Source organism: Stigmatopora argus, chromosome 22, assembly GCF_051989625.1.
Source record: "Stigmatopora argus isolate UIUO_Sarg chromosome 22, RoL_Sarg_1.0, whole genome shotgun sequence".
NCBI classification, from domain to species: domain Eukaryota; kingdom Metazoa; phylum Chordata; class Actinopteri; order Syngnathiformes; family Syngnathidae; genus Stigmatopora; species Stigmatopora argus.
In genome coordinates, this window is record NC_135408.1 from 2,619,553 (window position 1) to 2,647,549 (window position 27,997).

Here is a 27,997-nt window from a genome sequence, read left to right on the forward strand (position 1 = left end):
ACACGCAAACTCCACACAGGTGGACCGACCTGCATTTGAACCCAGGACCCCAGAGCTGTGAGGCTCGCGATACCGGGCCGCCCCTGTTGAAAGTCCTCTTCTACAAAACAGTAGACTGTATTGATTACATCACACAGAGAAATTGTGAAGCTATGGAATAGATTGGATGGAGGAACTCATTTGTCCCAGATAAGTTGCCGTAGCCTGCCCCCGGAGACGCAAACACTTGAGGAGTTTAGTGCGCAGCCAATCGCTGACACATTCTCGAAAGCAAACGCTCAGGCTGTACTGCATGAAACGAAGCTGGAAGTGGGAGGGAGCACTTGGGAGAAAAACATGGCGAAATAACAAGTTTGCTCGTTAGACGTCGTTTGGAAGCTGGCCGCCATATCGCCATATCGTACCGCAGTTTTGGATTTATAGCTGCTCCAATGTGGATGCTGGACATCAAGGCGACGGGGAACTTTACAAGAGTCGAGGGCCCGGTTTAGATTAAATGTTGCGGGGGCTGATCCAGAACGCACCAAACGCCCGTTCGCTCGGCAGTCTGTTTTTCCGAGGTTGGCATCGCTGGGTGCGACTGTCAACGCAGAAAATGGAAAAGGGAAAGTTTATTCTGTAAGAAATTGTTTACTTTAGCCTGCTGTCTTAGCCTCGTTAGCTAACCTAACCAAACTGCCGAAGGCGCCCACCTGTCTCATCGGACGGCTGATTATTCATTTTTATTATTATTATTTTTTAAAGAACATTTTGACAACCTGAGACGCTTTGAAAGACACTTGTTACAATATACTTGGGGATGTTTACCTGAGGATCGTGGTGACAGTCTGATAGGCGGTTCTTGTGCAGTCATATCATTGCGTTTGCTTAAAAGAAAATAAGAATCACTTCGTATTCGTTTTATTCCTTTCCCCATTTTTACTCCGTCATCACAAATTGCATTGTGCCACACTTTTTTCCCTCTTTGTGGAATGCTGTCCGTGAAAACGCCTTATTCGGACTCGAAGACGTGTTATTAAAATGAACGCAGCAAGGTGTTTAACAGCGGAGATGGACTGCTTAGAAAAGCTGCAAGTTCCTCGAATGGTGCTTAAGGCCAACCTAAACTAAAAAAAAAATCGCCCAATAAACATCTTAGCTCACTGGGTAGGATCGGCGGAAGGAAAACATCGACGAGAATTCTGCGATGTGTTTGCTCATTAGGTGCTGTAACAATTTCAGCAAGGTGGGCCCATTATTTTGAGGAATTTCTGCGCAAATCGGCCACTCAAGCTCACCAAAGGTGCCACCCATTGACCTCCAAAGTGCTTCTTGTGAAAAATCTGGCTACCTTGTTCAGGCAAGGTTGCAAGTTTGGACACAGCCATGTCTGAAAACGCCCCCACGCGAAGCCTGGATGACATCGACCTGGCAGCTCTGAGGGTGAGTACTACTACTACTACTACTGTCTTAGCACTTGGTCCAACAATCGACGTCAATGGAGACCACAAGGTTCAGCGACAAACGAACCGCAGTACAAATACGACCCTTTCACTCCTACGCAATGATGTTGTGGTTAGAATAGACACCATGTGTGTGCCTTGTTGTTTTTAGCTGAAGCGAGCTACTGCAATGTTGCTGAAAACTGAGCCAAGGCACACAAACTCATCTCATTTTCTGAACCACTAGGGTCACAGGGGGTGCTGGAGCCTATTCCAGCTGACTTCGGGCCAGAGGCGGGGGACACCCTGAATCGGTGGCCAGCCGATCGCAGGGCACAAGTAGACAAACAACCGTTCACGCTCACACTCATACCTAGGGGCAATTTAGAGTGTCCAATCATCCTACCATGCATGTCTTTGGAATGTGGAGGAAACCGGAGTACCCGGAGAAAGCCCACACAGGCCCAGAACGAACATGCAAACTCCACACAGGTGGACCGACCTGGATTTGAACCCAGGTCCCCTACTGTGAGGCCGACGCGCTAATCACTCAGCTGCCAGGCTGCCCTGCCTTAAGTTATCTATGGGTAATTATGTGTGATTGTGCACTACATTACTGACCTTTGAACTAGTACTAGTTTCATTTCACTTTTTGTTATGCATGTGATTTTTTTTGTTCATAGAAAATGAAAAAAGGAAAATCAAATGTAGCTTTCATTATTCCATTTATAGAACAAACTTGCAGGTTGTTTCTAATGAGCTTTATATCCGTAATGTTGGTCATCTAGCTGTTCTCGCGTGACCTCGACTCGTCACTAATCACAGATTTGTGGATTGAGGGCCGGTGTTGTTTTCAACAACAAAGTCTTTGCCGGATGAAGTTATGTCTGTCACTATGGTTGATTTTACTTCTGTTGTTTTTACTATTCACAGCATTTGCAAGGGCGTAAGAAACAGTAAAGGAGAGAAATACAAGCCAGGGTAGAGTAGGAATGGGAATAATTTTTCAGGCCGCAATGTGATGAAGTATGTTTTTACACTTTTTTTCCTTTTTTTCCTTCAATGCCTGACTTTTTTTTTAGCTACAGGGTTTATATCCCTGTGTTTTGCGGAGTGAAAGGGAAAGGTCTTTGTTCCATATCTGAAATAAGGATATCAAGGACTAGTTGACATCACATTAGCATCATCTCTGGAAAAAAAGGCCATATGCATCCTCTTTTATTAACACACTTTCATAATGGGTGATCATGAATTACCACATCAGCTGTCCTGCCGCCATTCTGCAACAAATCTTTTCAAAAACATTGTGCAATTCAGTATTTAACTATTTCTCGATTTCGTGTGGTTGTTGATGCTCCCATTTTTTTTCTCAGGAAGTAAGAGTAATTACTGAAAGCCCTGAAAGCCCTCAAAGCATTTATTAGTTTGCTGTGATGTAATTCTCAGGTGGCCATATTTGCATTGCATCTGGGGATTGATAGGTTTCCAGCATAAAGGCCTTGCCACCTGTATTTCTTTCTTCAGTATTCAAATCATCAGTGCACTATCGTAACTACATTGTTTTGCTCTGCGCCTATTATAATTTGTTTAAAACCTAATGTTCCAATTTATTCATTCATTATTTTTTTTTGTCCCGCTTATCCTCACAAGAGGCACGCAGAGCTGCCAACTTCTTCGGAATTTCCGGACAAGCAACGCAAACTCCAGGACTCATGACAACCTACCTAAACTCAGGAAATCCGAAAAATTGTCACTTAATTTTTTTTGAAGTAACCACTTCGGAAAATTACCAAATTTCAAATTTAAATGCCTTCCGCCATCTTACTTACGCATATGATTAAACAGCACAGTAAACCGGATGAATTCGGTAACACGAGTGCATTGTGAATCATCCGAGTTACAGGTTCTGACAAATGATTTGTTTTGTGCGACTTCATCGTGGCAATCGATTTGGAATCGATTGCATACGTAGCCTCTATCGATTTAACATTTTTTTCATAAGTGAAGTAAGTACAGACGCTCCCCTACTTACGAACATTCAACTTACGAACAACGGTACATACGAACATGTCTGCAAATTGCGTTTAAGTCCAAAAATGTTCGCAAGTCCAATTTTGTATTTCGCGTCTTTTTCGGAGTAGTACTTCTTTCCGCCGCTAATACCGACGCCTGGCGCTGTGAGAGCTCAGCTCACCCAGCATCTACCTTCTTCGTTGCAATGCGGAAGTGCGTGAATGTATCTCCAGTGTGCAAAGAACCTTTTGCATTTGTATCATTAAATATCTCATGCATCCAATATTGAATATGGTTGGTAAAAAGCTAAAGGCTTCTATTGAGGGAGTTGCAAGGAAGAGGCAAGCCATTTCATTTGAAACGAGTGGCAATAATAACGAAGCTTGATGCGCGTCAGAAAGTGGTGAGCGTTGCACATTCAGTACCATTTATAAACAGAAAGATCGAGCAGCAGGACCCAAATATTGAACGTTGCACAAAGTTTGCAAATCAATTGAATGATGCCATACAGTGCTACTGCATCATTTATGATGAAAAAAAGAAGAAAACTGTGCAATCGTCATTAGGTCGCTTCTTTTGGCCAGTTTCTAATACATAAATCTATCTCTCTCTCTACAGTACTGTACATATTCTCTCCATTTTATTAAAATTTTTTTTTTCAGTACAAACCAATGCGTGTTACTTATACAAGCCTTAAACATACAAATGCACTTATATAAACCTTCAATATACTTATATAGGCCTTAAACATAAATTATAATACAAAATATAGCACTAAATCAACTTACAAACAAATTCAACTTATGAACAATCGCTCGGAACCAATTGCGTTCGTAAGTTGAGGAGTGTCTGTATTATTAAGGCTGACTAAACCACCAGTCTTTTGTTTTGAAACACTTCCTATCAGGCGTACACAGCACTGGTAAGTCTAATCAATATGCCTGCTCGGGTTACGCGCAATTTGGATGGCAATTTGGATGAAACTTCTAATAAGAAACCCAGACACTCACAGAAGTTAATTGGTTCGTATTCGATGAAATATCCCATGTTGAAGCCGCCTCCAAAACATTTGCACATTGCACATCATGCATGTGCGACTTCAGCGTGACACATGGTGGCATTATGAACTGTAAAACACACGTCGAAGGACCCAAACACAAAGATAAACTTATTTTCATTATGCTGTACTTTTTCAATAGTTTGCAAAAACACAATATTTCACTTATTGTAAAAACATGATAATAACAGTTTGATTTAAATTGTCCTACGTTATTTTTTTTTACATTTTATATCGATTTTGCGTGAATCGCATTCACTCCGGATAAACTCTGCAAATGGGACAAGGGTACTCCTGAAATGGGGTCGACGGAAGTTGGTAGCTCTGCTCTTGATATCAAGTAAGAAAAATATTACAAGCTGTCCTCAATTGAGGACAGTGGATTAAGGACATTTTTAATAAGGCTGCTCTTTGCACACGTACGAGGCATTTTTTTAAAAAGAAAAATGAAAGAAAACATCAGGGAGAATTCAGTTGCATCTTTTAGTGAGTCGGCTTGCATATCAATCGCTTATTTTGGCCGTGTTATTGTCCTTTTGTGTTCATGCTCCGTTACCCTCTATTGCTAACATGCTAAAACATGTTTCCTCGTCATCCTCTTCTCCTGAGTGCTGGTCTGGAACTCACGTTCATCTCAACAGCAGCCCTGTTGTCTCTGGTGGTCGGGTGGTGTAATTACAGTTTAAAATTATCGAATTTTTATCGAAAGCTTTTAATATTATCGATGACAAATTATTCCACTATAATTATCATTATCGTTTTATCGCCCAGTTCTAACTATAGATATGAAATACCTACCTGGTCTATTACTCTTTCTGTTTGAATATGATTGAAAATCTGAAACATTTTAGTGGAGTAGATTTGTGATGGTGGGAAAAACATTTTTGTGAATGATTAATTTGACAATTATACCCATTTTATGATTAATTAGAATGCCTACAAACTACCAATTGCAAAGTGTTGATGTCATGTCAAACTGTGGGCTCCGTCTTTTTCAGACATTTTTGCACTTTCGATTTGTCGTCTGAACAATAGACTGGCATTTAGAAAATCATCTTGATGTTTTATATTGAATACGTGCATCAATATGACAGCATGGCTAAAAAAGTGATTATTAGCGCTGCAGTTTTTTAAAAAAAGATTCTGGCAAGGCTATTTGTAACCCTTACCTGCAGGAAAACCATTGCATTGCTAAATGCTTGTCTGCATTTTGCATTTTTGCAGTCATTGCCTACAATTGATTTGACAGTTTTTGTGCTGCTGGCGTTGCTCCATGAGCAGAACTGTACCCATCCTCCACTATCTATCACTCCATTGCTCTTATCCTAGTCTCTAAGCTTGACGTGGGCGCCTCTGCCTTTGGCCACCCACTCCCACGCCATCATTACATTATATTGCTGTATTCCTCAACATCTCTCTCCCCTTTCTAGTCTTTAGTCTGCACTGTACATACCATACTCGTCCATCTTTTTTGGACTGTTGGTTTGCATTCTATGCAGCTATCTATCAATTCTCTTCCCCCATAAATGTTTCTCGTCTCAAGGGAATTTTTCTCTGTTGTTGTAGGCGCAAACCCCATCATTGGAAACAGATGAAAGCAGACCGGGCCATGCTTTACATTCTAAACCTGAAGCACCAGTCTCACCACCCACACATATTAACGCCATATTGAAATTGCATGAAAGTGAATGTGCTCGTTTGTCGCTTTCCTCCGTCTCCCTCGGGAGGGAGTTGCCTTTAATTCAGAGCAAAACATTCATTCGTGATGCCTAAATTTGCGGCCGGCAAAACTTTAAATGTTAAGATTACAAAAAAAAATGGCCAGATGGTGTCTATATTCAGTAAATATGCTATTCTTCATTTAAAGTGAGTAAGTGGGTAGCATGGAAATTGAGCAGAGTCAATTAGTATGTAAATTTATGGCAATGTGAAGTACACAGTGTTTAAAATAAAAATTTGGCCAATTGCTAATGCTCATGAGGGTTTTCCAAGTCCATGTCCTTTTTAACTGTGCTGTCTTAAGCAAAGGGTTGGCCTTACAATTAGACGTGATCCTCAGCTTGTTAGGCTAATGATGATGTCAAATTGTTATCTAATAAAAGTAAACTTAAAATATTCCATTGATAGTGAACATTGTATATTTTGGTTTGACGGAAACTGTACATAGTCACTTCCAGAAATGTAATAACTGCATAAATATATGGGCAAGAAAGTCTTGATTGCATATACGCTATGGTTATTTTTTTGGTATTTGTATTTGTCAATGGTCTGAAGTTATTATCGACTAACATAAAGATAATCCCCCCATGATGACATGTTTTGCAACATTCAGAGTGACTTCCTTTTGCCTCATTTTCAGAAACAGGTAGATGAAAGATGTACTGTGTTTTTTAATTTCACACTCGATGGTTAAGCAAGCGGCCAACTATTTGTATACTAGCAATTATGAATCTAATTTCATGTGAAATGGCCTGTTGATTAAACCGGGCTCACTAGAATTGCAAGCGAAGTAATAATCATTTAGTTATATGTTATATTTACCCAGTAGGATTGTGTAAAACTGATTTTAATTTGTGGCTGAAATGGTTCAATGGTGCCAATGAGGCTTTGTGCACAAAAAGATAGAGAATGTGTGTATGTTTTTTTAATGTTTCTAAACGCGACATCATCTGTGATTATCTGTAATTTGTAGGATCCAGCAGGAATCTTCGAGCTAGTTGAGGTGGTCGGCAACGGGACATATGGACAGGTTTACAAGGTAAGGTTTATATGTACAAAAACTATTGCCATTAAAGAACATGGCGAATAAACGTGCTCTAACTATATCATTTTGTAAAGTTCCATTACTGAAAATGAAGAAAAAAAAGTTGGATACATAATCAATGCCTTGGACACTAATTCCTCTAACTCAATTATTATTATTTATTATTATGGGTGTGTCAAATGTAAGACTTCTGTGTAAAATTGACTTTGGCAAAAAACTCATCTATTCTTGCTGAATAAGCAAAATCACTTGGACAACAATTGTTCACAGTTAATTGGTCATGGCTGAAAGAAATAAAATGAAATGCTTCAAGTTTAGTGTTATCCAATCGTGTCGCTCCAATCAGGGCCGTCATGTGAAGACGGGCCAGCTAGCGGCCATCAAGGTGATGGATGTAACAGAGGAGGAAGAGGAGGAGATCAAAGCTGAAATCAACATGCTGAAAAAATACAGCCACCACCGCAACATAGCCACTTATTACGGTGCCTTCGTCAAAAAGAGCCCACCAGGACACGATGACCAGCTTTGGGTTGGTCTTAATCTTCCTGCTCTGAACAATTTGTACAGCATTGCTATTGCTGCTTGAGAATAAGTAAGGTTTATGTTTATCTACAGTTGGTTATGGAGTTTTGCGGGGCTGGCTCAGTGACTGACTTGGTGAAAAACACAAAGGGCAGTTCTCTGAAAGAGGACTGGATTGCATACATCTGCAGAGAAATCTTAAGGGTGAGGAAAGTAAAGATCGCACCAGTCAACCCAGCCCACAAAGACTTTATATTGCCTTATTCATTCATTAAATCACTAACATCAATTGAGAACTAATTTCAAACAAAACATTTTATATAAATATATATTTTACTATTATTTATTACAGAGTTTTCAAGTTATGTCCCATTTTTGTTCCTATGCCTGCGAAGTAATCCAAATTGCCGCGTAAATTGGATTTCACTGACAGTCAAAATTAACGTCAAAGTACTTAGCAAAAAAAGATAAGATGCTGATTTGGAAGGAGTTTTTAATGCTTTATTTGTTTTTTTATGATAAACTTCTTTATTTTCAACAGCCAATGTGCTTCTCAGGGATGCTGGAGCCTATACCAGCTGGTTACTAGTCAAATATAGAGTAGACAGAGGGACAGGCAACCATTTACACTAAGAATATTACCGCCACCGAGTGAGAATTGATCCCACGTTGCCCGCACCGAAGTTAGGGCAAAGAATCACTGCGTCATCGGGTGTGATGTTTAGCTTCTTTTCCATAGTAATTTCTATTCTTTTAGCTGAACCTACTAGAGCTGCCAACTACTCCGGAATTTCAGGAGTTTACCCAGAAATGCAAGGCAAACTGCGGGACTCCGGGGAACCTCCCTAAACTCCAGAAATCCCCAAAAATTGTCATAGCATTTTTTTTTTAATAACTATTTCGGAAAAGTACCAAATTTCCCATTTAAATGCCTCGAAATTCATACCACCGCTACGGCTTCTGCCATCTTGATTCAACTGCACTGTAAACTGGAAGAAATCGGTAACACGAGAGCATTTTGAATCATTCGAGTTACAAGTTCTGACGGATGATTCATCTTGTGCGACTTCCGCGCATATTGATTTTGCGTGAATCGCATTCACGCCGAATAAACTCCGGAAATTGGACAAGGTTACTCCTGAAATGGGGTGAACGGAGGTTGGCAGCTCTGCTACTAGAAGACGCAGTTTTACGCTTTGGAGCTATGTTGTGAAAAAAAGGAGGGTGAAAAAGGCAAGACTACTCCTGATGCACAAACACAGATAAGCACGAGCTAAGCAGAAAAAATGCTGCTGGGGAATAAGTGACGGAGGAGGCACGGGCGTCGTAAAGTCGTAGGTCTACAAATGTTGCTTCCATATGCTAGAGTTTTAATAATGACTAAAGGATTTGAATAAAAATACTGTTTGAAATGTTTCAATGTATCATGAGATAAGGGCTCTTTACATGGAGATGCTACAAAACTAACAAAAAAGGCCTCATTACGAATTTGTCCGCACTCGACGAAGCAGCGTGGCAATGCGAGTATCGAGTGATGGCCGTGGACTGACCTTAAGTACACGGTGAAACCAAACTTTAAAGAATCACATGCTTTTATCTTGTAATCAGCGGCATTAAACCTTACAAACATCAGGCTAATCCGCCACACAATCGTTCTGGATTACTGTCGCAGTATCTCCATGTAAACTGGTCCATAGTCATGTGTTACGTTGTTGTTCCTATTTGTCTGTGTTCAGGGCCTTTCCCACCTTCACACACATAAAGTCATCCACAGGGACATCAAGGGCCAGAATGTTCTGCTCACAGAGAACGCAGAAGTCAAACTTGGTATGCTTGAAAGTGCTTAACCACTTTTCACATAATGTTACAAATGATAAATAAAGGACTTGAGTTAAAAAGCAATAGTAACCATGGAGTTTTTTTTCCATAGTTGATAATTTAGGGCTATAAATAAATCTGACTTGACTTAATTATCTTATCTGTTTCTATGGGAGCCCAGTTCCAAGAAAATCATCTGAGTAGTTATTACACATTGTAAGACAAGTCTGTTTTTCAACATGATGGCGGAAAGAAGAATCTTGTGAAAGGATTATCAACCCTAGAACATTCAATAACATATTGTATTGTTGAATAACTTGTGGGACTCTTGGCTCAAACATGTTGGTTCAGATAAAGGAATATCAACTCTATCCATTTATGGTCATCCAATCCATGTGAAGTCCAGTGCAAAAGAATTCACTGTAAATGTCAGCCAATGAGTTTGGGCAGCTGCTAACAGTTCTATAAGTTGCTTTGACAAAGGATAATTAAAAACATAGCACTGCTTGATAATTTGGAGTCTTTTCTGGCTATGTGACCTAATTACTTGACCCCTTCTACGTTCAGTTGATTTTGGAGTCAGTGCCCAGCTAGACAGGACTGTGGGGCGCAGGAACACCTTCATTGGAACTCCTTATTGGATGGCGCCAGAAGTCATTGCATGCGATGAGAACCCCGACTCGACCTACGATTACAGGGTAACGACAGTTCTGCAATACCGTATATGTGAGTGTTCCTAAATTGGAGAGACTTATTGTGTTATCTTGTTTCTTTTCCAGAGTGATATCTGGTCCTTGGGAATCACCGCTATTGAAATGGCGGAAGGAGCGCCTCGTAAGTCAAAGTTATTCCTTCATTCATTTCCATTTACCCTTGTTTGAGTCATGGGAGCTCAGTCAGATCCTCATCTCCAAGATCTCGGTGAATGGGTCCTGCATATTCAGTTGTCTTCAGATGGACAGCTGACTCAGTGTAATCAAGCAAGTGTAGTCGTGAGCTGGCATGCCGCCTGTACAGGCTGATTGCACGGATGTCTCTGCTCTCATATGCCTGCTTGAACAATGAATCCAAAACCTGATTCAAATGGTTCTAGTTACCAGAGAGAATTAATTACAATTCTTATTCAAGTTTTAAGATGTCCGATTTGATTTTAAAGTCAACAGAGTGCCTGAGCCCATTTTTCAAGAATGTTAATTCAAAATTTTCAGTTGGAATTCAAGCATATTGTTTAACAAGATGATGACAACAAGCTGGTTTTACTCAGTAATCTCAACATTGATTTAGAAACTATAATTTGCTGTGGGTTTTTTTTCTGCCAGAAAATCTAGCAAATGCTGTTTCCTACATCAACATGACCAGTACCAGAACACACCAAACTAGCATGATTCTGCAGGATTTGTTTTGTTTTGGTACTTGTTCTCCGATTACCGAAACCAGTTTACCGGATTTCTTAGTAGGCCTGTTTTGGAATTTGATGTTTGTAATGGAAGACTCCTGGAGTGGGTTTTGCTGCCAAATGTTAAAAAACTGTAGTGGTCTTCAAGTATACAGATCCCTGTACAGTATAGAAGCACTGACAGTCATCTTCTCACATGCACAGTAAATACAGTATGTATCATGTTCTGTACACTATAGCATAAAATAGTTTATCATCTAAAACCAGTACTTTTAAACCTAGTTCTTTGCTAAATTAGCATCCAATATTCCTGAGCCTTGTCAGTATGTTTGTATGTTTTTAGGTTTTTGCCATCATGCCACATATTTCCAATAGGCTGCCTCACAGGGGCTCATATACGTACCGTACTGTGAAACTTAAAAGCTACCCAGTCAGGTTTAGCAACTACCTACGCGGAGAGCATGACTCATGGTCACTGCTCTTGCATTCTGTATCACAATGGGCCTGAGGCATTGGTAAAGATTGGATAACAGCTGTGCCCATGTTTGAGAATACATGGGGGGAAAAATCATTGCATAAATAGTAAAACTATTCTTTACAAGGCACTATGTGCTGGAGTGTATGACATTGGTATGGCCGACGTGGTAAATCATACAGTACAGTAATACCTTGACATACGAGGAATTTGAGATACGAGTAAAATTCCGAGCAAATATTTGCCTTGACATACGAGACAAATTTTGAGCTGCGAGCATACGAGAGCTGGCCAAGACGCGGAAGGCTGCTTATGATTTCAGCTTTCTCGCTGCATCTCCTTCGTGTAAAGATCTCTACGAGCACTGGGCGGAGCGTTGCATTTTTTTCAATGAGTGGTGTACGCGTGACGGAGCTGGCTCGCCAATACAAGAAGAGTTTTTTTAACAATATGCACCATCCTGAAGCAGAAGGATGCTATTAAGGATATCAAACCTTCCAAAGACTAACCATAATTTCCAAGCTGCGCAGTGACATTCATAACGAGATGGAGAACCTTCTTTTAATATGGGTAAAAGATAAACAGGTAGCGGGAGATACCGTGACCGAGTTGATGATATGTGAAAAAGCCAGCAGAATTTACATGAATTTAAAAGCAAAGCAAGCATCTGAAAAAGGGGAGCCTTCAACACCACCAGAACCCTTCATTTAAGTTAAATTTATGTTTACATATGTTATGGTACAAGCGCGTTGCCGTCCAACAAGTCCCTCTCTCTCCTGTGCGCACCCTGCATTGTACTCAATATAATGTGTCACTTTAGTATTAAACATCATAACAACTAGTTATTTGTCACTCCGTTAGTAGATGGTGAATTTGAACCAATAAAAATATGTTTTTCCATTGTAATATCCTGTTTTTTGGTGTTTTTTCAGAGGGCGGGAATGAATTAATTTGTATTTAGTTTATTTCTATGGGAAATGTTGATTTGAGATGCGAGTAAATCGACGTACGAGCTCGGTCTCGGAACGCATTAAGCTCGTATCTCAAGGTATTACTGTATCTTATGTTCCATTGTACTGATGAGTGACTTTGAACTGTACATATATTAACACATTTGATTTCTTTTTATAGCCCTCTGTGACATGCATCCAATGAGGGCACTCTTCCTGATTCCCAGGAATCCTCCCCCTAAACTTAAATCAAAAAAGTGGTGAGTTAAATTCTCCCATTTTCATTAAAAGGAAAATATCTTTTTTTTAACACAAGGAATGCAGCATAAAGTTGTTCAAATATTTACATAATAATATTCTGAAATACTGTCCTAAAAATGTATACAGTAATCCCTCGAATATCGCGGTTAATGTAGACCAGACTTGGCCACGATAAAGAAGAAACCGAGTAGTAGGATCACCCCCAGGGGTCTCAAACCGCTCCTCAAAGGGCCGCAGTGGGTGCAGGTTTTCATTCCAACTCAACAAGAGGATACCTTTTGCAAGTGTAATCAGTGTAATCAGTTGATTGCAGCCAGGTGCTACTTATTTTAGAAGACACCTGATTGGTTAAAATGTCGGCACTGGATCGGTTGGAACAAAAACCAGGACCCACTGTGGCCCTCGGCGGAATCGGTTTGAGACACCTGAATTCACCCCCATTATTACTACCACAATACATGTTTTCGCGCTTATACAGAAATACAAGTACACAAGAACAATGATCAAAAAGTGTAAATTTATGAAATATTACAGCTATAAGGATATCAAAAGACTAAGGTTTAATATCTAAATATAAGGTACATAAGTAAATACTAAATACTGTACTCAGTGAAAACCAGGTTAATGGGAGTTTTAGTCCATGTCTAATTCGCCGAGCAACCTTTATTTTTAAATAAGGTTGCATGGGGCTTGCGTTTCTCGTAAAAATCCACCCTCACACGGGCTCCCGGACGCTCAGAAAGGTCTATGTGCGTGCATGCATGCATGCCACTAGGAAAATGGCGGAAGACAGAAGACACACTTATTTATTTAATTATTTATGTATGTACGTATGCATGCATGTATGTATGTACGTATGTATGTACGTATGCATGCATGAATGTATGTATGTACGTATGCATATGAACATACATAAATAATTAAATAAATAAGTGTGTCTTCTGTCTTCCGCCATTTTCCTAGTGGCAAGCGAGTGGCTTCCGCTTGTGAGTTGAAGCGTGGATTTTTACATTTCCATGAACTTTTTTTTTTTAATTCCAGGATGTAGTAAAGCCGCAAAGTGAAGAAGGATCACTGTAATTACCTTACTGCAATTGCAAGATAGATTTTTTTCTGCAACAAATAGATCTCAAATTGTCCACTTTTGACCTCAGAACCATTTGCTATGCAACTGACGCTTTGAATATTAATGACCTCCTGCGACGGCCAAATCGACATAGCTCAATTTTTAATATCATCATTCAATTTCAAGTTGCCTCTCCAAAAATAACGAAATAAGATTTACTTAGTCAGATCATTGGTTAATACCCGCCCTTGACATAAAATAGCCAGCTGGCAATGGATTCCTAACTCTTAGCATTCACAAAATTCCCCTTTCTCTCAGGTCCAAGAAATTTATTGACTTTATTGAGGCCTGCCTTGTGAAGACATATCCCAGCCGACCATCCACAGAGCAGCTCCTCAAGCATTCCTTCATCAGGGATCAGCCTACTGAACGCCAGGTCCGGATTCAGCTTAAAGACCACATTGACCGCACCCGCAAAAAAAGAGGCGAGAAAGGTCAGTAAATAAAATGTGGAATGAGAAATCACTGAGTTGTCTTGGCTATGATATAGAATCATCATATCTTAATGGTTTGACTCTTAATCTGATTGCCATCACAGAGGAGACAGAATATGAATACAGCGGTAGTGATGAAGAAGATGAAAATCGTAGCGATGACAGAGAGTCCAGGTATTCTTTGTTTTTTAATTAAATTACATTTCTCCTTCCTGTTATTTCAATATAGTTTAGAGAGATGTTGAAGATGTATTTTAAAAAACAAAAACAAATGCTCAATTGCAATTTTTCAAGTGTGAATAAACTAGATTTGCCTGAAAAACCTAATGTGTATTTTACCATTTTACCTGATTGCACTGAGAGAAAATGAAAATCTGCGTCCACATTATTTTCCAAGTGAGAGCTCACTTCCAGCTGTCTTTCATTATCAGAATAAGTCTCATCTAAAACTCATTTGTAAAGCAAAAGAAAATTAAACATGTTTCTGAAAGCCAAATTGTGCAACTACGCATAACATGTTGTGGCACAAGGTACTAAACATAACAAACATTGTGCGAGTCAAAACTCGTTCATGATGACAAACGCACAAATAAAAAAAAAAAAGAAAAAGAAAATGTTTGTGCAACGATCTATGACATAGCCAGAGTTTGTATTGTCAATTCAGAAAAATCCCCTTTTAAGCAGTGTAAGACTAATAAACTATACTAAACCAAGTGGTTCCAATTTTCTGTAAGTTGTTTTTTCATGCAAGATTTCTTTGCAATAATATTGAATCGGTCATGTAGTTTAAAATGATCTTCATTTTCCTAATTGATTTTTAGCTCTATCCTCAATGTGCCTGGAGAGTCCACCCTGCGCCGGGACTTCCAGCGTCTCCAGCAGGAGAACAAGGAGCGTTCCGAGGCTCACAAGAGGCAGCAGGCGCAATTGGCCGCTCAGCGTAGGGACCCTGAGGAACACAAGAGACAATTGCTGCATGACAGACAAAAACGCATTGAGGAACAAAAAGAGCAACGGCGACGACTGGAAGAGGTAACATCTAGTTCATTTTTATTTGTCCAAAAGTAAAAAACTTACTAATGTATATGTTATACCCTGCATTTACGCTGGAAACACGGGGAGAATAATCAAGATAGTTAGATTCGTTGTTGCTTCCTCAATCCAACTTTACTGATATCTCTATTATCAACACATAAAAACCCATAATGTACAATTACACCCGTATATATATTATGGCAACACGTTGGAACACAAAACATAATGTACAATTACACCCGTTCAGTATACGGTCATAACAATGTGTTATCTTTCTTTTTACAAATTCGAGAAGTCATTCTCAACTATTCGACAAGGTAAACAATGAAAAATCGATAACATAAATTCCTTACTATAACTGTCATAGACACGATACAGGACAATGGTGGCATAATAATAATAATAATAATAATAATAATAATAATAATAATCGGACATAGGCCCTGTCGTCATCATCAACAACAAAAAGCCAACTTGTCATCACACCCAGAAACTGCGTATGACGAAATTGGTGGTGCTTCTCCATAAGCTGCGTTTACTCGGCAAAAGGCATAAGGTGGCGTAATGGGCGTTGCATACATATCAATGAACCGGGACTCACACATTCACACACACACTTCAAAAGTAGATAAACATTGCATTCTCTCTAATGCACGCTAAGCATTACTAGCTTATCAAAATAGTGTAGGAAGAAAACAATTTATCTAGTTCCACCCCTTTATCTTCATCATATGTCATTTCATTCTACATGAAGTCCTGTTCAGCTTTAATATGAAGCATAAAAGATTTTAACAAAAAATACATTTGTATATATTACATCACTGAATATACAACACACTGAGTGCTACTTGTTTTCCTGTTGTCCACCCAGTGAATCATCAACACTTTTTGAATCTAAACTAGTTTATTCCCAAGAATGTTTCCCCCAAACTAGTACAGTATATAGTTTCATCAAAATAAATTTTTGATCTTTTAAATCTTAAGAAATGTATTATGCAAATGATTATCCAGCTAAAATTACTCCAAGAGTGTGACAATGACTCATCCAGGTGATCACAAAAGAACCTAGAAAAACATCAAAAGAACTGCAGGTCTCACTGGCCTCAGTTAAAGGCAATGTTTATGACTTTACTATAGGAAAAACACTGGCCAAAGTTGGCATCCATGGCAGAGTTCCAAGGCGAAAACCGTTGCTGTCCAAAAAGAATATAAAAGCTCGTCTTACATTTGCCAAAAAACATCTTGATGATCCTCCACACTTGTTGAAGAACATTCTGCGGAGCGATGAGTCAAAAGTTGAACTTATTGGAAGGGGTGTGGCTCATTGTTCCACCATTCCATCAAAAGAGCACTATACCAACAGTGAAGCATGTTGGTGACAGTGTGATGGTCTGGGGCTGCTTCGTTGCCTCAGGACCTGGACAACTTGCTGTAATTAATGGAAGAATTAATTCTGGTGTCTACCAGCAAGTTTTGAAGGAGAACGTCCGGGCCATGAGAAGGAGCCTGCCTGCCACCATTTCGGAATCAATAAAATGGATGTCTTCAGCTTTAAATTTGCTAATGTAATAATATATAAATTTGACTTTATTTCATGGATCACATTGTGAACTACCGTACAATATATTCTGGTCATAGCATTCACTGCTTCTCTTCATTTTGTGTAATGTCTTCATAATGACCAACTTTCAGCAATCAACAATATGGCAGCATCTCATTTCAATTATTCAAAAATGAATAGTTTTTAGTTTTCAAGGATTATGAATGCAGAACGATTAGTCGAGGAGATGTTAATATTCCTGGAGTTGTTTCCAGCTCTGTGCATAAATGTCTGCAGTTTTCCTCTTCAGCAGTCTATCCATTATAAATTTTCTGTGCAAATGTTGCCCCTGTGTTCATTTCTTTTTCCTGTCACCCTTTTTTCCGCCCAGCAACAGAGAAAGGAGAGAGAGATGGTGAGGCAGCAAGAAAAAGGTCCCCATCGGAGACTCGACGATATGAGACGGGAGGAAGATAGAAGGTTGTCTGAAAGAGAACAGGTAACCAACCACAAGTGAGAGCCACAATAGTCAGCCAATGGGGGTGAAGTGTGGGCGTGTCAAACAGCACCCCTGTGCAAGTGGTGAAATTCCATGAGTTGGTTGCCATAGCAGCAAGGTTTCAAATTAGTCTTTTATTCAGAGATGAGTTTTCTGTGGGTGAACTCTCTCTGTCTCCTCTTTGGTTTCTTGTCCCCCCCCAAACTGTCTGTTATCATATCACAATCACTTGTTAGCACTGCTTGCTAATACCAATCAGTCAATCAATGACTCTCAACACTGATAATGACGATAATATTTGCTTTGATTTCTTGATTGAACTCCCAAACAGCAACAATAGCTGTGTTGAAGTGGCTGACTGTTTCCGGTGTTTTATGTGGTTCCTGACCGTCTGAACGTTACGTAACCATTCTATGATTCCTTCCGCCTCCCCCCTCTTATGTATTTGCTTTCTTCTTTTACACCTTTATTCCTGTATTCTCTGTCCCCTCCCCTCGCCTCTCCTCAGGAGTTTATAAGACATAAGTTAGAAGAAGAGCAGCGGCAGCTTGAAATCCTTCAGCAGCAGCTGCTTCAGGAGCAGGCACTGCTTATGGTAAATAACCCTTACTATTGGGTGATCAAGTTTCTATCTTCAACATCACAAGCAGAGTTAGGTTACCGTTCGGTTTACATGGCTCGCAAAAACCAAACCAACATTCCTTTTCGATTCACAGCAAATGAATGCGCTGTTTTAAAGTCCCACTATCATGAGTTTGTACTCACTATCGTATTGGTCCAAATATAAGACGACGCTGATTATAAGTCGACCCCCTCTTTTTCAAGACTCAAGTTTGGAAGAAAAAAAACATTTTGAACACCAAATTCAATTTTATACATAAAATAATTACAGTCAATATGAAAGAAATGATTAAAACAATATGTTCGAGAGAAAAAGCATGTTATTTTACCTCATTCAAATTAGGTAAAAACTGTCTATCACATCCTAATATCTGAAGATTTAAATACGTAAAATTAAGTGAAATCACATTTGTAAATCAATGGCTTCCGTTTTTTTAAATGTAAATTAACTACTGCAACAGGACTACAACAAAATTGCAATAAATGCATTAACCATCAAAGTGTTCACCATTCGCTTTAAAGATATCTGGCGCCATTTAGCTTTGTGAATGGGTATAATGCCTCGGCCCCGAATGTAAGACGACCAACACTTTCAGTTATATTTCAATGCAAAAAACACCATCTTATATCCGTAATGGAATCTTGCCAAAGTGTATTCAAAAATAAATGATCAAGACTCCAGAAAACTCCGGTCCTCGAGAGCCCCTATCCTGTCTGTCTTCCTTGTCTCCCTCCACCAACACCTGAATCAAATAACCAGAATTGTTGTCATGTTTCTGGACAGCTTGCTGTTGAGTTGATCATTTGATTCAAGTGTGTTGGTGAAGGGAGGCATGGAAAGCAGATTGGATAGGGGCCCTGAAGGACCAGGCCTGGGCACCGCTGCTTGCTTTGCCTTGTTGATTCGGTTTCCATGTCGTTCGCAACTCTTCATTGGCAACACTTTATTTGTCTCTTGGTCAAAGCAGTATTCAGTTCACTTCTTTCTATGAGCTTAACTACCCCAGCTCAAAATAGAGGCTTATACCGGTAGTGTTTCATGTTGGAGTAATTTCCTACACAACATTTATTAACCATTGTTCCATACACAACACGTATTGACCATTTTTTTTTTCGATAAAAATGATTGAATCTGTTGGGAGAAGTACTAAAACGCTGGATGCCACAGCTATGTGTAACTAAACCGATGAAAAATCCCACTTTTGCTTATTTGCCGTAAGTACTCTGCAAAATGGAATTAAGACAATTTTTGGCACTTTTTTGGTTTATTTTACAAACGTAATTACTGAGAGTTTTGGTATATTGAATTCCAAGCTATAGAATTCAGTAAAATACCCCAGGGGTGACAGTGGGACTTTAATTTCTGTGACAAAGTTTTAGCAGGGGTGTTAACCATTACACTGCAATTATTTTTCACATTTTTGCTCATCTTTTTCATAGTGGCAGTCAGGTATGTTTATTATGAATAGTGAAATTTTAAGATTTTTTGTTTTTCTATTTGCTTGGTGGGTGGCAAAATGATTTGCTGATTCGTCTTGTCTGGTTCCTGCAACTTTCTGACTGACCATTGCTTGTTTCTTTGATCAGGAGTATAAGCGCAAGCAGCTGGAAGAGCAGCGTCAGTCGGAGCGACTACAGAGGCAACTTCAACAGGAGCATGCTTTCCTAGTCTCTCTGCAGCAGCAGCAACAAGAAAAGAAGCCCCAGCTTTACCATTATAACAAGAACCTGGAGCCCAACAATAAACCCACATGGGCCCGAGAGGTAGACCTGTTAGAACTGAATGGTGTATACCAATCCCATAACACAAAGCCACCCTCAGGTTTCACTGTCATTCTTCAACCAGGTGGAGGAGCGAAGTAAGCTCAACAGACAGGGCTCTCCTAAAATCTGTGGCACTGTCTCTGACACTGCCATCCAGTCACGCTCGGACTCGATCAGCCAGTCTGGAGTGGGACAGTCTTCTCAAACACCGCCGATGCAGAGACCCGTCGAACCTCAAGGAGGGCAGGGCAAGGTTGGTGCTAGCAAATATGAACACATCTATGAATGAAACCACATTGTTCTGCTGTAACTACTTTTCAGCTAAATGCTTTCTCTGCTAACTTTACAAGCTAATGTTCCTTCTTTCTCTCCTCAAATACTTGGCTTTGTTTCTGGGGTTGCACTTCTTCATTATCCTGTGCTCCTGCTGCCACCTTCAAGTTCCAGATGGCTCACTTGGTTCCTCTAAAACCTTACGCTGCCCCTGTACCACGCTCCCAGTCTCTCTGCGACCAGCCTACTAAGACCATGTCCGCATTCCCTACCCAGGACCCCTCCCTGGCCCCCGTAGCCCGTCCTATCCATTCCAGAGAGCTAGTGCGTCAAAATTCGGATCCCACCTCTGAGACCCCTGCACCGCAGGCTCACCATAACAGGGAGGATCGTGGGCCGTGGATTCGTTTACCAGACGTGGAACTCCCACCCAAGGTTAAACGGGATAAGGGACTATGTTTAACATATTTCATTTTGTTTAGGGTGGGGTGGGAGACATATTTCTTTTACGCTATCATTTGTAAACATCTAATTAATCTGAACCCACAGATTCCTCAAAGGACTACATCGATTGCTACGGCTCTCAACACCAACCTGACTTCTGGTATTCGGCATCCAGTGAGAGCCAGGTACCTTTTAATTCATTCAGGTGCTCTAATAAATTTTATTGGTTTGTTGTAGTAATGCTCTGAAAATTTGTCGTCTTGAAATTGTCGGCAAGTGTGCTTTTCGGTCTCGTTCGGGAAGTTTTTATTTTTATCACTAATAACAAGGCCCAAACAGAATCCTGTGATTAATCGATTGAAGTATGCCAACACATCATTAAAGAAGCAACTACACAAGTGTGCTCATCCCAATTTGGTAAAGTGCACAAAATGATGTAGCCAAAGAATGATTAGAAATAAATTAATAAGGGTGAATTATCATTTCGACCATCGATTTTGACTGGTGGTCAAAAAGAAAACTAAAGCTAGCTAGAGGTTTCTGATTACCTTTGTGGAATTTGATTGTGATTTGTAACCAATCATGTCCTCTGCAGTAATCCAGATCTGAGCCGAAACGATCGCTGGGAGAGAGGTGACACTATTGGCATGCTATCTAATCTGCCACAGACGGGCTCGTTGGAAAGGCATCGCATCCTCAGTGAGTCGCTCTGTCCTGAAAGACTGTTCGTCCTTGAAGTCCGTAACTTCATAAAACATGATCCTCTATTATTATTTTCAGCTTCCTCCAAAATGGATTCACCCATTCTGTCGCATGATAATCGTCAGAAGCCAGGGGAGTCTCGCACATCCTCTCGTCCAGGGCGTCCAGCTGTAAGTGTTTTGAAAGCGTTTTCTACGCTTTCACAAATGCAAACATTGCTTTTGGGTGCCAGCAAAATATGTTTTGGATTCTTAAGCTGGAAAAAAAATTCATGTCATCTGTTGTCACATTTGCCCTCTGTTAACAATTAATTAGGTATTTTCTCCTAACCTAAACCTACCCTTTCACTTATTCCCCACCATGCTGTCCCTCTTCTTACACCATGTTGACATTGTCTTGATTGTAGAGTTACAAGAGAGCCATAGGAGAGGTTAGTATCGTGTATTTCCAGAATTTCAATGTGCATGCATCTGCATCCACTTGCAAGAAATGCTTAAAGATTAAGTTGCTTTTTTTACGGAAAAGGCAGTTTTTTTGTTTTTGTTTTTGTGTGTGTAAATGGTTAAAACAATTATGGCCTAACGTCCTTTTCGCCGTCGTTTTTTTATGTTGTTTTAGTTACCTTGCCTTAATCATGTTTTATATAGTGAAAGGTAAATGTATTATTTTTTTTTTATTATTCAAATGAATGGTGGTATATGTTGCAGGACCATGGCCTCTTTGCCAAAGAACGAGCTGAGGAGCAGCCAAGACCTCCAGTCAAAGCCAATGATTACTCTTCTTCTTCGGAGAGCAGTGAGAGTAGTGAGGAGAGTGAAAATGGAGAGGGTGTCGAAGATGAAGAGAGTTCCACTGATCGGTAATGTTCTCATTAAAAAAGCAACTTGAAGAAATGGCCAAACAAAACTAATCTTTTCACCCTCGTTTGATTTTAGTCACAGGGACGCAGATACCGATTCGGTAAACACCATGGTGGTTCATGAAGACGAGGGTGAAGGAGAGCATGCTGGAGGATATGGAGATCAGACCATGTTGGTGCAAAGGGTGAGACTGAGAGCCACCATGAATTATGTGATTAAAGAGGCATAAGGTGTTGTCGAGTGCAGACATTTATTGTGGGCTGCATAAGGCACACCTGTGCAAGAATCATGGACTGTATTTTGGTGTGCTTCACCTATGAGGTTCATGGAATGACAGGTGCTCACTTACATAGATTTAGTCAGATCTGTGGGGAAAACAGATTTTTATGTACAATATTCATTCATTCAGGTGGCCAGCCAATCACAGGGCACAAGGAGATAGATGGACAACCATTCACTCTCACACTCACACTCATACTTAGGGGGAATTTAGTGTTCAACCAGCCTACCAAGAATGGTTTTGGGACATGGGATGAAACCGGAGTACCCGGAGAAAACCCACTCAAGCCCCGGGAGAACATTAACACGAAAAACCTGGGATTGAACCCTCGATCTCAGAACACGCAAAACCACTTGTCCGCCGTACTGCCTATGTCCAATATATACTGTGTATTTTTCAGTGTATTTCCGAGTCGTTTGCAATATGTAAAAGGTTGGTATCCGTGTTTGTCTTGTACCTAAAAGACTCCAGAGAAGAGGAGCCAAAATGGATACACTAACTTGCCGGATGTGGTGCAGCCCTCTCACTCACCCACTGATTCTGCCACACACTCTTCCCCTGGGAAGGACTCTGTGTATGATGTAAGAGTGATGCTAACTATAGCGGCCCTAACTACTTGTTTTAATTTGATGTCTTCTTTATGCAAAGTGCTGCTTGGCACTCTGCCTTGCAATGCTCACATAGGACGTGCAATCTAATAAAAGCATTTTTTAGCTTTTTGCTATTTATCTGTATAGTATTCATCTAGTATGTGTGATTGTAGGTAGTCAAATATGTATTTAAAATACCAATTGACAGCAATAGATGTCCAAGCTATTTGGACGGTGAGGAACTCTACAAAGATGTCAAAAGTAAAAAATTGTGTTGCACTTATCCATGTTCTCTTTCTGACCAGTATCAATCCAGATGTCTGGTCAAGGCAACTGGCAAGTCCTCCTTTACCACCTTTGTGGATCTTGGCATGTACCAGACACCAGGAGTTACTGAGGATAACATCTCTGTTACCAGTAAGTCTGAGGGCTTTTCATTCTTTCTTATACCTGTAAAGGTGATCATCAATCATAGTCCAATAATTTTTCAGTCAAACATGATACCCTATTTTCCTTATCTGAGCAGCTCCTCCTCATTGCTTCCATCATGTTTAGGCTCAAGATTTGAACAGCTGAAGATGGAGGTAAGGAAAGGTTCAATGGTGAATGTGAATCCCACCAACACACGGCCCCCAAACGATACACCTGAGATCCGAAAGTACAAGAAGAGGTTCAACTCTGAGATCCTGTGTGCAGCACTTTGGGGTAGGAGCCATGACAGATACATATGGAGACTTTGTGTTGCTGATTCTGAGCAATGAACAATATAGTAATATATTTTTTATTACAATCAATCAATCAACCTCCGTTGAACTCATAAATGGTTTAGCATTAGTAACCTAGTAATGCCCAGTGGAATTCTCATGCCCCTGATAGATAACGGTGTCTTAACTCATGATAGTGATAGATAATCACGCAGTGCTTTTTTTGGTCATGTTTTGCTGCTGGTACACAATATCAAATGTAATTCCTTTTTTTCCCAAATTGTGAAAAAAAAAATTCTTTCCACCATTTTATAAACCCTTGTTTTTCCTCTTTAATCAACTGATGGCTGTCATTGACACTGAAACGAGATCATTCACTGCCAACCATTGCAGTTCAAGTGAACTTGATGTATATATCACTGTCAATGGCAATGGTGAATGAGACGGAAAAAAATGTTCAAAGAAATTTTCACCATGGCATAATCTCATCAGAAGAGACAAAAAAATCCCTTCAAACCCAGTGCTCTGCTGTTAAAATAGCCCATTTACTGTTTCTGAATGTGTGTCTCAAGGTGTGAACCTGTTGGTGGGAACAGAGAATGGTTTGAAATTACTCGACCGCAGTGGACAGGGCAAAGTTTATCCACTCATCAACTCGCGCAGGTTCCAACAGATGGAGGTTTTGGAGGGCCTTAACCTGCTCATCACCATTTCAGGTCAATATTGTTCATCCCATATATATGTATACAGTAATCCCTCGAATATCGCGGAAAATGTAGACCAGACATGACGGCAATAATTGAAAAAACGCGAAGTAGGATCACCTATTATTACTACATACCATACGAACGCGCCTATACAAAAATATAAAGTACTACACAAGTACAATTATGAAGAAGTCTCATCTCATTTTCTGAACCGCTTTATCCTCACTAGGGTTGGAGGGGGTGCTGGAGCCTATCCCAGCTGACTTCGGGCCAGAGGCAGGGGGCACCCTGAAATGGTGGCAAGCCAATCGCAGGGCACAAGGAGACAAACAACCATTCGTGCTCACACTCATACCTAGGGGCAATTTAGAGTTTCTCTCCTGTCCTTTCTCCCTCTTGGCCTTTTTATATCATTCTTCTATGGTGAAATGTGTCTTCTTCTTCAGCGCTGAGTGCCACCCAATTCAGCGCCGAAGAAGCAGCGGGGCCCTGACTTCCGCCAATGTTTTATCCCCCGCCCTCCACTTGCGAGTTAATTTTTTAAATCATGGGCTCAGTCAAGATAAGTGGAACTGAAAGCAAACTTATTGTTCCACTAAAGGCAAGAAAAATAAGGTGCGTGTTTACTACCTGTCTTGGCTGAGGAATAAGATCCTCCACAATGACCCTGAAGTGGAGAAGAAGCAAGGCTGGACCACTGTGGGGGAGATGGAGGGCTGTGTGCACTATAAAGTTGGTGAGTGACAGACTTATTATTGCTTGTGATAAATTTTCATCCACTGTAAATTTGGCTGGGTGAATGATTGATTAGGGGTATGCCAGATCACATGTCCTTGTGATTGTCCCCTCTAGTGAAATACGAGAGGATAAAGTTCCTGGTGATTGCTTTGAAGAATGCTGTGGAAGTGTATGCTTGGGCACCCAAGCCTTATCACAAATTCATGGCCTTTAAGGTATTATAGCGGTCACAGGGGATCATTTATCCAGCCGTGTTCTCTTATTCATTTTAATGTACTTCCTGCAAACACCAGTCCTTTGCAGACCTGCCACACAGGCCCGTCCTTGTGGACCTGACTGTAGAGGAGGGTCAGAGGCTAAAGGTCATCTACGGTTCCTGCGCCGGCTTCCACGCCATCGACGTGGACTCTGGGAACAACTATGACATTTACATCCCAGTTCATGTAGGTCGCGCAGGTCTGGAGTTGCACCGGCGATTGGGATTCAAATCTACTTTGCTCGCCAACAGATCCAGAGCCACGTGACTCCCCACGCTATTGTTTTCCTGCCCAGTTCCGATGGCATGGAGATGCTTCTGTGCTACGAGGACGAAGGCGTCTACGTCAATACGTATGGGCGCATCATAAAGGACGTGGTACTGCAATGGGGAGAAATGCCCACGTCTGTTGGTACAGATCCGAGGGGGGGAAAATGGACTCGGCAGCCGAGATCTACTTGCAAACGAAGTGTTCTTGTACTCCGCAGCTCATATCTGCTCTAATCAAATAATGGGCTGGGGTGAAAAAGCCATTGAGATCCGATCTGTGGAAACTGGCCACCTGGATGGCGTCTTCATGCACAAGAGAGCTCAAAGGCTCAAGTTCCTTTGCGAGAGGAATGACAAGGTAAGAAATAAAGACAGATTAGTGATGAGATGTTACAAAATATTGAAAAAAATCAGTTGGGCTTTTTCAGCTATCTGCGTTGTATTTGCTATTTTTTCTTATTATCTTTAATGTACTAGTACACTATATTTAAACATTTCTATACTTTTGACTCTACTTGGCCTGATGAAGCATAAGAGAGAGAAGTCACTCGAGTGAAATGCTGATTGACTGAATTATTTTATTATTTTAATATCTGTGGCCCGGCGGCATGAGTGTTTAGGGTACACGGTCGCTTAATGCCCTATTAATTATTAGCCTAAAGAAAAGCTCCAAATTTCCCGGACTTTTATTGTTTTTTGTTGGAGAACTTATTAAGACCCTGACTGACGTAGCTTCTTAAAGGGACAACGCATGTACATACAAACTCTTCTACACTCACACGTCGGCTCAGTGAAACTGCTCATGGCCATTGTTAGCTTTTATTGATGCGTAGACCGTGTTGTTTTACCTTGTTTTGTCGTTGGTCTTTTGGTCGCCGGTCTTGGTCGCCCGTTGTCGCGGTCGGGGCGACCAAAAGACCGCGACCAAAAGACGGCGACCAAAAGACTGACGACCAATCAACCGCACACAGTGTTTAGCGCTGGGGTCCTGGGTTCAAATCCAGGTCGGTCCACCTGTGTGGCGTTTGCATATTTTGAATGGGTTTTATCCGGGTACTCAGCCCACATTTCAGCCCACATTTCCAAAACATGCATGGTAGGCTGATTGGACACTTTAAATTGCCCCTAGGTATGAGTGTCAGCGTGAATGGTTGTCCGTCTCCTCGTACCCTGCGATAAGATGGCCACCAATTCAGGGTGTCCACCACCTCTGGCCCGAAGTCAGCTGGGATGGGCTCCAGCACCCCCCGCGACCCTGGTGAAGATAAAGCGGTTCAGAAAATGAATGAATTTTAATACCTCTCTCTCTCTGTGTTCGCAGGTGTTCTTCGCTTCAGTGCGATCAGGAGGCAGCAGCCAGGTGTACTTCATGACCTTGAACAGGAACTGCATCATGAATTGGTGAATGAACAGCTGCTCTGCTCTATCTTTGAGCCAGTAGGATTTTTAGGCAGAAGTGCATCCAACATTCTCATAGACACATGAATGAGCAATCAAAGTTTGCGTGTCTATGTTTATTTATACATACATGCAAATATACTCTTTCAATTCATATCACCTTCATGGTCCTGATAACAATAATTTATCAGTGAAGCTGTCACAAGAAATCACTGATTTGATCTGTAATTGTTTATAGCATTTAATAGTTTTGACTGTTTTTAATCTTGCCCTGATCTCCATTACTCGGTGGACCATGCTCTTTCATCAATGTTTAGTTTCCAATTGTGAAGTACTGTACATTCCTAGATGGTTCTCCAGGTATAGAAGGAGTTATTTACCAACAGTGTAGTATGTTCAAGTTGAGCTGTATATAACGTTAGTAAGAAAATCATTTTCGGATCTCCCCCGGCGTAGCCGCCGTTTGTTGTGATAACACGTGGCGCAAGCATGGAAAATACTGGTATGCCCATCTGATGTGAATTTTCTCCTGGTTGTTTCGGGGCTCGCGAGAATTTCACGCAGGCTTAAAGGCCTTAGTGAAAAGGGGAAATTTGGGGCCAACTTATCCAAAAAGAGCGGATCCGGGAGTCCTGCTTTTTCTCACATTTCATTCGTCTTCGATAAGATTTCCTTCGTTTCTGAAAGTCATCGTAACTGTGCAGTACTCATTGAGAGTACTGTCAAATGTCTTTGCTTATTTTCTTCGGGGCAAATCAGTCGGCCTCAAACTCATATCGAACATTTTCATAGATTTACCACAAATTTAATATTTATATGTTGTGATTCTGAATTACCGGTATTCTTGATTTTGCTCTACTGTAATTATATTTCAATATATCATGTTATTGTGAAGTCTTTGTTGGAGGAGATTGTGTTAATGTGGCTGATCGTGTTAAGCCGGCGTGATGATATAATTTACTACAACGGTTTGCTATACTCTTCAATAATCCAGTTGTTGTGTGGAACTGTTAGGAAGAGTACTGCACCACGGCTAATATTTGTTCTGAGCTGACAGAAAGACAGGATTTTAGTCTCAT

The 27,997-nt window shown here is 40.6% G+C and overlaps 1 protein-coding gene across 5 annotated transcripts; it reads left to right on the forward strand.

Moving 5' to 3' along the window:
- Positions 1–212: 212 nt before the first annotated feature.
- On the forward strand, positions 213–27,997 carry mink1 (misshapen-like kinase 1). Of its 5 annotated transcripts, none has more exons than XM_077592995.1 (32): positions 213–1,422; positions 7,184–7,249; positions 7,602–7,784; positions 7,871–7,981; positions 9,514–9,604; positions 10,163–10,293; positions 10,375–10,429; positions 12,598–12,676; positions 14,062–14,237; positions 14,342–14,411; positions 15,059–15,269; positions 17,204–17,311; positions 17,820–17,906; positions 19,520–19,696; positions 19,779–19,949; positions 20,138–20,404; positions 20,519–20,598; positions 21,009–21,112; positions 21,194–21,285; positions 21,522–21,545; positions 21,823–21,974; positions 22,051–22,159; positions 22,720–22,836; positions 23,151–23,262; positions 23,401–23,550; positions 24,122–24,265; positions 24,858–24,992; positions 25,109–25,209; positions 25,288–25,437; positions 25,503–25,662; positions 25,739–25,878; positions 26,842–27,997. In XM_077592995.1, the coding sequence occupies exons 1-32, from the start codon at positions 1,366–1,368 to the stop codon at positions 26,923–26,925; spliced, it is 3,894 nt and encodes a 1,297-aa protein (XP_077449121.1). In that variant the 5' UTR covers positions 213–1,365; the 3' UTR covers positions 26,926–27,997. The 5 variants fall into 5 exon arrangements, with proteins under 5 accessions (XP_077449121.1, XP_077449124.1, XP_077449122.1 ...); XM_077592998.1 differs by having other exon boundaries at positions 20,246–20,404; XM_077592996.1 differs by lacking the exon at positions 21,522–21,545.

Coding starts and splice junctions, on each gene's coding strand:
- mink1 (XM_077592995.1), top strand. CDS start 1,366: ATGTCTGAAAACGCCCCCACGCGAAGCCTGGATGACATCGACCTGGCA. Junction 10,294..10,374: donor ACTCGACCTACGATTACAGG/GTAACGACAGTT, acceptor TTTCTTTTCCAG/AGTGATATCTGGTCCTTGGG. Junction 19,950..20,137: donor CTCAAGGAGGGCAGGGCAAG/GTTGGTGCTAGC, acceptor GCCACCTTCAAG/TTCCAGATGGCTCACTTGGT.